The sequence below is a fragment of the Gossypium hirsutum genome, chromosome D04 (assembly GCF_007990345.1).
Source record: "Gossypium hirsutum isolate 1008001.06 chromosome D04, Gossypium_hirsutum_v2.1, whole genome shotgun sequence".
Lineage (NCBI taxonomy): Eukaryota > Viridiplantae > Streptophyta > Magnoliopsida > Malvales > Malvaceae > Gossypium > Gossypium hirsutum.
Window position 1 is genome coordinate 4,413,552 of NC_053440.1, and position 9,079 is coordinate 4,422,630.

The window sequence follows — 9,079 nt, forward strand, 5'->3', positions numbered from 1 at the left end:
TCGATTTAGTATCTGAGAAAGAAGGAAAAGAAAAAAACACAGAGTAAGGCAGAGTAGAGAATCGAAAGGAAAAGAAAAAAATAGAAAGACCAAAATACAAAGAAAAAAAATCAGAGGAGAACTCAGAAATCAAAAGAAACAAAGCAATAGTTGAATCGATCTACACTCTGTTATCAAAGCTGCGGAATTTTTGTTTTAAAGGTAACCCTTTTTCCCTCAATAATCGATCTACATTTAGGGTTTTCTTTCAGTCAATTTGGGGATTTTTTTAATCTATAGTTAATCTTCTTTTTTTTCTTTTTGCATGTTAGGGTCGATAATTTTGTAGAAAAAGTTATGCATGTTAGGGTTTGTACTCCATTTGTGGGGATTCTATTTCACTGTTTATTAGTTTAATTCAGGGTTTAACTTCTAAAGTATACCTGTTTTCTTATTTTGGTATCTAATTATTTTGGTATAATTCTTATTTTGGTATCTAATTATTTTGGTATACTCAAATTTCCAATTTGGTTTCCATTATTTTTATTCGTTTGAATGTCTTTGACCATTCCTCTAGCTAATCTGCAGCAGAAAATATCATCATTTCATGTTTATTGAGAACTGTTTCTTAGCATATGTTGCAAAATGATGGGTTTGTTAGTGGCTTTTTTAAGTGCAGGACACAAAAGGGAAAATCTAGCTAAATTGAATCTCAAAATTAACCATTCCTCTAGCTAATCTGCAGCAGAAAATATCATCATTTCATGTTTATTGAAAACTGTTTCTTAGCATATGTTGCAAAATGATGGGTTTGTTAGTGGCTTTTTTAAGTGCAGGACACAAAAGGGAAAATCTAGCTAAATTGAATCTCAAAATAATAATGAAGTTATTATTATGTTTATTGAAACCCAAATTTCTATGTATTCAACTCAACAAGTGTTAGGATGCTGCTGCAGATTAAATTTCTATGTTTATTTTACTTGGATTTTGAGTGATCCACGATTGTGGAGATAATGGAATGTGTATGCCTTTTTTAAAAAAATAATATATTTGAAGAATAATATCTTGTATTAATTCTTGGGTTTTGTTTTCTAGTTTGTTTTCTAGTCTGTTTAGCGATATTTTCTGTTTTCTGTTTTGCAAATACCTGTTCTGTTTATTTGTCTAGTTTTGCGATAGCAAAATATATTATTTAATAATAGATCTTGTTTATATTTAGTTAAATGTAACAAATTTTATCTTGTGGGTTATGAGACTCAATGCTGCTTTGCCGAAATTGTGACTGTAGACAGGCTGTAGACAGCATCTTAGCTACTGTCAACTGTTCATAATTTGTAAAAGAATGGTTGGTTAGATCCTAAATTTAGGCTACGGTCAAATGTTCTTTGATGTGAATTTGATTTTAGATATTTCATCTGAATCAAAGTTGTTAAATATTTGATATTAATATTTGGTATGAATAATGAAGTGAATTTGATATGGAAATATTTCATACGGTAATTCTGAATAAATATAGAGTCATGTTCTGCCAAAGTCTTTATGTATTGTTCTGATTGTTGTGATAATTAAAATTCAAATTTAGATTTGAATCTTAATTTAGTTAAATATTCTTTTGTTTCCTTCTGTTTTGTTGGTACTAATTTACTTGTGTGTGTGTTTTTTGTTTTTTTGCAGAAGTTTGCTTCGAAGTTGAGGAAATTTGAGGTATTTATTTCTATGTTTCCCTAGATAGTTTTCTTAAAAAAAACACCTCCAAATGTTTAAATTTTGGATTTGGTTATATTTTAGCTTTATCATTTAGTTATTTTTTTTAGTTTTAAAACGGAGTTTTAATTAAGATTTTTGGTTTTAAAGCTGTGGGTATCGGTTTTAATGATCATCTTTGCTTTATATGTTGCTAGCTCAATTTGCGTGTAACTTTACAGCTTATTACAAGTTATGCTAGTTTTAAATTATGCTTGTTATTTTTGTACGTATCATTTACCCAAGAACTATATGAGGCAAATTATTAAAATTCAGATTATGATTCTTCAATCACTTTTTATATTTGAGTAATTGAATAAATTATGGCCGATTAGTTTATTCGGTTTAATGTGAATAAATTATCGATTTTCGATTTTATGTCAATGAATAAATTATCGACGTTAGATGTGATTAATTGATTGACTGTCAGTGAATTGTCAATGAATGTCAATGAATTATTAATATATATATTTTTAAAATTTATAACTTACATTACGTAAATATATTAATTACTAAAATTTACTTAAATATATTACTTAAATACATTACTTACTAAAGTTAAAGTATATATTACATTACTTACATTACTTACTAAAATATATTACTTAAATATATTACATTACTTAAAATTATTACATTACTTACAAAAATTTTTAACTTACATTACTTAAATATATTACATTACTTAAAATTTATATATATATTTAAAATTTATATATATGGTATGGATATATAACCTATATTACAATTTTATTGTCAATAAATTTTATAATTTTAAAAATAGTTGTAAATGTTATTTTTAAATATTAAAACCTATATTTTTAATATATCACCCCATATATGGTATGGATATATAACCTATATGTCAATTTTATTGTCAATATATTTTATAATTTTAAAATAATTATAAATAAGATACATAAAAGTGTAATACTTACATAATATAAACTTATATATAAACTTGCATAACTTACATAATAACATAATAACTTACATTATACATAACCTACATAACTTACATAATACACAACTTACATAACTTAAATAACTTACATACTGTAACTTTGATAACTAACATTATACACAACTTACATAATACATTACTTACATAACTTACATAATAATAACTTACATAATACACAACTTACATAACTTAAATAACTTACATAACTTACCCGTGCAATTTATTGTCAACGTCAGACTTCAAGGATTAAGATATGGACCGATCTTGGATGAATTTGTCAAGGGTAAGCAACGGTTATCGAAACGGAGTTTGAGACTTTTCTCAATTTTGCATTTCAATATGCAAGCCAAGAGAACATGATTCTTTGCCCGTGTAAGAAGTGTGTCAACATAAACGGCATTATCGCGAAGTTGTATACGAGCATCTAATTGTTGATGGATTTGTTCGGGGTTATAAAAAATGGCATTTTCATGGAGAATGCCCGCCTAGTACCTCCTCTTCAACGATGGATGTATCTTATCCTGGTACTGCTTACCATCAGTCTGTTGGAGGGGATGATATGGAAGGTATGTTGCGAGATGCATTTAATATGCACAATCATGGTTTTCAGCCGTCATTCCCAGCTGACTTTATGGCATCTGATGATTGCAATGTTGGTGCAAATGCTTTTACCGAACCGGGAACAAGTGTACCTCATGAAGAGCCGAATGCAGAAGCGGTGAAGTTCTACGCGCTACTTAATGAGATGAACGAAGAACTATATGAGGGATCGAAATTTTCAAAAATGTCTTTCTGCATTCGTCTTTTCCAGTTAAAATGTTTGGGAGGGTGGACCGGGAACTCATTGACAATGCTGTTAGAGTTTTTGAGAGAAATGTTTCCGTTTGCAAAAATCCCTCAGTCATGCAAAGATATGAAGAAAATAATAAAAGACTTAGGTCTTGGGTACAACAAAATCCATAGTTGCCCGAATGATTGCATGTTGTATTGGGGCGATCGGAGAAACTAACAGTGCTGTCATGTATGCGGTGAATCCCGTTGGATAAATAGAAACACAGAAGATGGGAACGACGATGAAAATGATGCACAGCCAAGAAAGAAGTCGGTCAAGATTTTGCGGTATTTCCCGCTGATACCAAGGCTTCAAAGGCTTTTCATGTCGTCGAAGACAGCGAAGTCAATGACATGGCACCATGAAGGAAGAACCGATGATGGATTTTTAAGGCATCCGGCAGATTCTTTTGCTTGGAAATCATTTGACAATAAATTTCCAAGCTTTGCAAGCGATCCCAGGAGTGTGAGGCTTGGCCTAGCATCTGATGGATTTAATCCTTACAAGATCATGAGTACAGCATACAGTACTTGGCCAGCAGTGCTTGTTCCTTACAATCTGCCTCCGTGGATTTGTATGAAGCAATCTTCCCTTATCTTATCTATGATTATCCCTGGAGAGAAAGGGCCCGGGAATGATATCGACATTTATTTACAGCCACTTATTGAAGAGTTAAAACAATTATGGGCTGGTGTCGAGACATACGATGTGCTGAGGAAGGAGAACTTTAATTTACGTGCAGCTTTGATGTGGACCATTACTGACTTCCCCGCTTATGCCAATTTATCCGGTTAGAGTACCAAGGGTCGCTATGCGTGCCCTTGTTGTGCTGCACAAACATGTTCGCAATGGTTATACAATGGGAAGAAGTTCTCTTACATGGGGCATCGTCGGTGGTTACCGAAAAATCATAGATTTAGATTTCAAAGTTCGGCATTTGACGGTACTGAAGAGTTCAGATAAGCTCCTTCGCAGACAAGTGGATCTGAAATCTTGTTAATGTTGGAAGATATGAATTTCAGTTATGGGAAGATTCATCAACCGGCAAACACGCAAAGAAATAGAATATCAAATGATGAAGCTGATGATAACTCCGATGAAGAGGATGATCCTAAAGAGGCGGACTTGTGGAAAAAAAAGAAGTATTTTTTTTGAGTTGCCTTATTGGGAGCACCACCTTTTACGACACAATTTTGATGTTATGCATATTGAGAAAAATGTCTGCGAGAACATTGTCTGTACAATTTTGAATGTAGACAGAAAATCAAAAGACAATCTTCAGAGTCGACTTGATTTAGTTCAGATGGGAATTCGACCTGATCTTCATCCGAATCCACTTTCGAATGGTAAATATCGGTTGCCGCCTTCTATTTTCTCAATGTCGAAGACAGAGAAAGAAGTGTTCTGCATGGTGTTGAAGGATATAAAGGTTCCAGATGCGTATGCATCAAATATATCTCGATGTGTTAGTGTTAAAGATCGAAGACTATATTCGCTAAAATCACATGACTATCACATCTTGATGCAAGATTTACTGCCAGTTGCTCTACGATGTTGTATTTCGAAGAAGGTAACGTCTTGTATAATTGAACTATCCAATATAATGAAAGCCATTTGTGGCAAAGTTTTGGATGTTCAAGAACTTCAGAAGGTACAGGACCGAGCCGCTTTAACTTTATGCAACATGGAGAAAATCTTCCCACCTTCCTTCTTCACTATTATGGTTCACTTGATAATCCATCTCCCGCATGAAGCAATTCTTGGCGGACCCGTTTTCTATCGATGGATGTATCCCATAGAAAGGTGTTAATTACAATTTTTAAAATTTTCCTTCATTCACCTATATGCCTTTAGTTATAACTTTTGATAATGTTGTATATCGTGTTTAGGTTCCTATCCAAATTAAAGTCTTATTGCCGCAACAAGCGTTATCCAGAAGGATCGATTGCTGAAGGCTACTTGGCAGAGGAATGTATGACCTTCTGTTCAAGATATTTGGAAGATATTGAAATAAGGTTGAACAGACCAAATAGAAATGCTGGACTCACGGATCATAACTTGGCCGATAATTATTTGTTCCAAAGTTTTGGAGAACCAATCGGTAAAGTTGAAATTACAGAATTAGATGATTTATAGTGGGTACAAGCACATCGATATGTTCTATTTCACCACGAATCAATGGAACCTTTACGCAAGTAAGTTCTAGAAATTTGACCCATTTTCTATCAACTTAAAATTGTGCGTGAGTCTAACAAACTGAACATATTTTACACATAGTGAGTACAAACAAATATTGAGATCTCGTTCGCGCTCCCGAAGAACACAACATCGAGATATCAATAAGTTGTTTACAGAATCTTTTCATGAATGGTTAAGCCAAACGGTATGTAATTGGAGCTTTCACTGACAAATAATAATATTTACTCAAAACATTTTTAATTACTCAGTTTACTTTCCATTCAATAGGTTTGGAGTGGGAAGAACGTCACCGATGAAGTTAAATGGCTTTCCCAAGGTCCAAATCGGGTGGTTAAAAGATATAGTGCGTTCCTCATCAACGGATTCAGATTTCATACAAAATATCGTGAGAGATTGAGGAGAACGCAAAATTGTGGAATAGTTGTTAATTCCTCAATTACAAGTTATGCTAGTGCTAGGGACAATAATCCTGTGGAGGGAAATGTGGAATATTTTGGACTTCTTGCCGACATAATTGAGTTGGATTACTACGGCAAATGGAAAGTTGTCTTATTTCGAGGTGATTGGGCCGATGTTAATACTGCACGTGGAATTAAGCAAGATCAATTTGGTTTCCTAATGGTAAACTTTGCTCGATTGATTCACACAAGACAACAATTGATTGATGAGCCGTATGTATTTTCTTCTCAAGTCAAACAAGTTTTTTACTCAAAAGATCCAACTGATGAGGGTTGGTATGTTGTACTCCGTAACATCCCTAGAGACTTGTTTGACATGGGCAGTGGAAGTAGAGATGGCATTGACGACAGAACACAAACTTTGCCATTTCCAGAACAGAACTTAAACGAAAACATCCCTAGTACTAGTACACAATTTCAATGGGTCCGCCAGGATACGGATGAAGTTATTTACGAATTATAAAATGTAGTAAGCTTTTACGATTATCTAATTATATTTACGGATGAATATATTTCAACTATTTTATATGTGACCCAATTGTTGTAATTGTATACTAAGTTTTCAACTAATTTATTTGTATTGCAGAGAAAATGCCTAGAAGAAAAGTACGAGAGCACCGCATTGTTCAAGGTACTCCAAACTCCGAGGAAACAAACAGCACTGAACAACAGACTGCTATTGGATCTTCGAATGTTCCGGTTACACCTGAGGAACCTATAGAAGTTCAAAGTAATTTAACATTTAATTTACATGTGTGTTTACTTCTTGTTTGTTTTTTTTTAATTTCGTATATTACAATACTTTTATTTTTCAGATGAAACTGGTGGGACGCGGAAAGGTCGCGGACGTACGGTACTGAGCGATTTATACGAGCTAGATCCAGTCGAGTGTGTCCAAGTATCCAGTAATAGCTTTGGTCAGCCTGTTGGATCAGAAGCTCGCCTTTTAGTAGGATACATGGGCATTCTAGCACGAAATGCAAATATGTTGCCAATTAACTTTGAGTCATGGCATAAAGTGCCCGAGAGTAACAAGAACCAAGCTCTCGATAACATTAAGGTAACAAAACGTGTATGTCATTTATAATACTTGGGTTTAAGTTTCGTTTACATTTACTTTCTTAAGTTGTGTTTTTTGTAGACGAGATTTGCTCTAGAGGTCTTTGATGCTTATGTAAAGAAGGCATTGGGAAAAAGATGGAGAGACCATAAGAGCACTTTAAAGAAAGACTATTTTAAGACAAAAACAACACTCGGTGAGAGATTACAAAATGTCCCGCCGGGAATGCTGAGGTACCAGTGGGAAGAGGTCGTTAGATTTTGGACTTCGAAGAAAGGAGAGGTATGTGTAACTTATAAAATTTTGTAATTATTTTAGTGTATAGTATTTACTAATTAACATACTAATAATTTCATAATGTAGGATCATGGACGAGTTGGAAGAAATAGTAGGCAGAAACAAAAATTCACTCACACAACTGGGTCGAAAAGTTTTGCGTGTGTAGCTCATGCAGAGGTATTTTGAATTTTTTAATATTGGCAGATATTTATTACTTTCTATCAATTAATATTTTTACTATTGTATTGTAGGAACTGTCGTCCGGTCAAAAAGTTGGACGCCTTCAACTTTTTGACATTACACATAGGAAGAAAGATGGAAACCCTATGACTCCTGAAGCTACAGAAATTATGGTACGTTTGCTTAATACAATTTCACTTGTTTTAATTATTTATAGTGTTTATTTTCTAATGGTTTATTTCATTTATTGTAATGCAAATATTGTTAAGTTATGTTGCATTGGGTTTTTTTAATATATATTGCCCTAACTATGTGATTTATTTTTTAGGAAAAATTGGAGGATAAAAAGGCGGAGTACGAAGCGATTGCTTCCAGTGATAGCTCTGTCCATATTGACGATATTGATAACCGGATTATCACTGAAGTTTTGGGTCCTGAAAGGTATGGTCGGGTTCGATTTCAAGGATCTTTTGTTAACCCATCCCAATATTTTGGATCTAGCTCGCAACAATATATGCCTTTGGGGAGTCGAGCTGAAGCTGAAGTTCAGAGGTTAAGAGACCAGATGACTCAAATGCAAGCGACAACAACTGAGCAAATTACACAACTTAAAGCGGAGGCAACATCGAGAGAAGCTGAGGTTCAAAAAAGATATGAAGAACTCCAGCTACAACTTAAAGCGGATGCAGCAGCGAGAGAAGCCGAGGTTCAAAAAAAGTATGAAGAACTCCAGCAACAGCTTAAAGCAGATGCGGCAGCGAGAGAAGCAGAGGCTGCAACGAGGGAAGCAGAGGCTAAAGCGAGGGAAGTAGAAGCTGCAACGAGGGAAGCAGAGCAGCGTAAAAAGTTCGATGAACTCCAGCAGCAGCTTCAGAGTATGATGAAGATGTTTCAGCAGTCGCAACAGCCGCCGTCTTAGACTATCGTGTAAATATATTTACATTTTGACATTTAATTATCATTTTAACTTTTAACATTTTTGTAAGAATAATGCGAATTATTCTTTATTTAATGTTATTTATTATATTATTTGTTTAATATATAGATTTATTACTTTTGGCTGGTTTAGATATGATTTCTTCTAATTTGTTTTTACAGGAGGGCTGAAAATATAAAAAAAATTATTTTACAAATCTGCCAAAATTAGTGGCGTTTTTTAAAAAAATGCCACTAAAGAGAAGGGTCTTTAGCGGCGTTTGTGTAGAAAGCGCCGCTAAAGATAAAGGTCATTTACGGCGTTTTTGGAGAAAGCGCCGCTAAAGAAAGGGGTCTTTTTGCGGCGTTTCTGGAGAAAGCGCCGCTAAAGACTAGGTTCTTTAGCGGCGTTTGTGAAAAAAGCGCCGCTAAAGATCAGGTTCTTTATCGGCGTTTGTGAAAAAAGCGCC

General features: G+C 34.0%; 1 protein-coding gene and 1 long non-coding RNA gene across 2 annotated transcripts; both read left to right on the forward strand.

The window, feature by feature from the left end:
• On the forward strand, window positions 1-1,943 carry LOC107950867 (uncharacterized). Its single transcript, XR_005912353.1, has 2 exons — window positions 1-201; window positions 1,654-1,943. It is a non-coding gene; the product is annotated as an uncharacterized lncRNA (long non-coding RNA).
• Window positions 1,944-7,316: 5,373 nt separating this feature from the next.
• LOC121216259 (uncharacterized) lies at window positions 7,317-8,757 on the forward strand. The gene is made up of 2 exons (XM_041091735.1): window positions 7,317-7,867; window positions 8,023-8,757. The coding sequence occupies exons 1-2, from the start codon at window positions 7,841-7,843 to the stop codon at window positions 8,611-8,613; spliced, it is 618 nt and encodes a 205-aa protein (XP_040947669.1). The 5' UTR covers window positions 7,317-7,840; the 3' UTR covers window positions 8,614-8,757.
• The last annotated feature ends 322 nt before the right edge of the window (window positions 8,758-9,079 follow it).

Excerpts from the sequence above, each read along its gene's own strand:
- LOC121216259 (XM_041091735.1), top strand. The coding sequence starts at position 7,841 with ATGACTCCTGAAGCTACAGAAATTATG. Across the intron at positions 7,868-8,022 it reads CTGAAGCTACAGAAATTATG|GAAAAATTGGAGGATAAAAA; the intron begins GTACGTTTGCTT and ends TTTATTTTTTAG.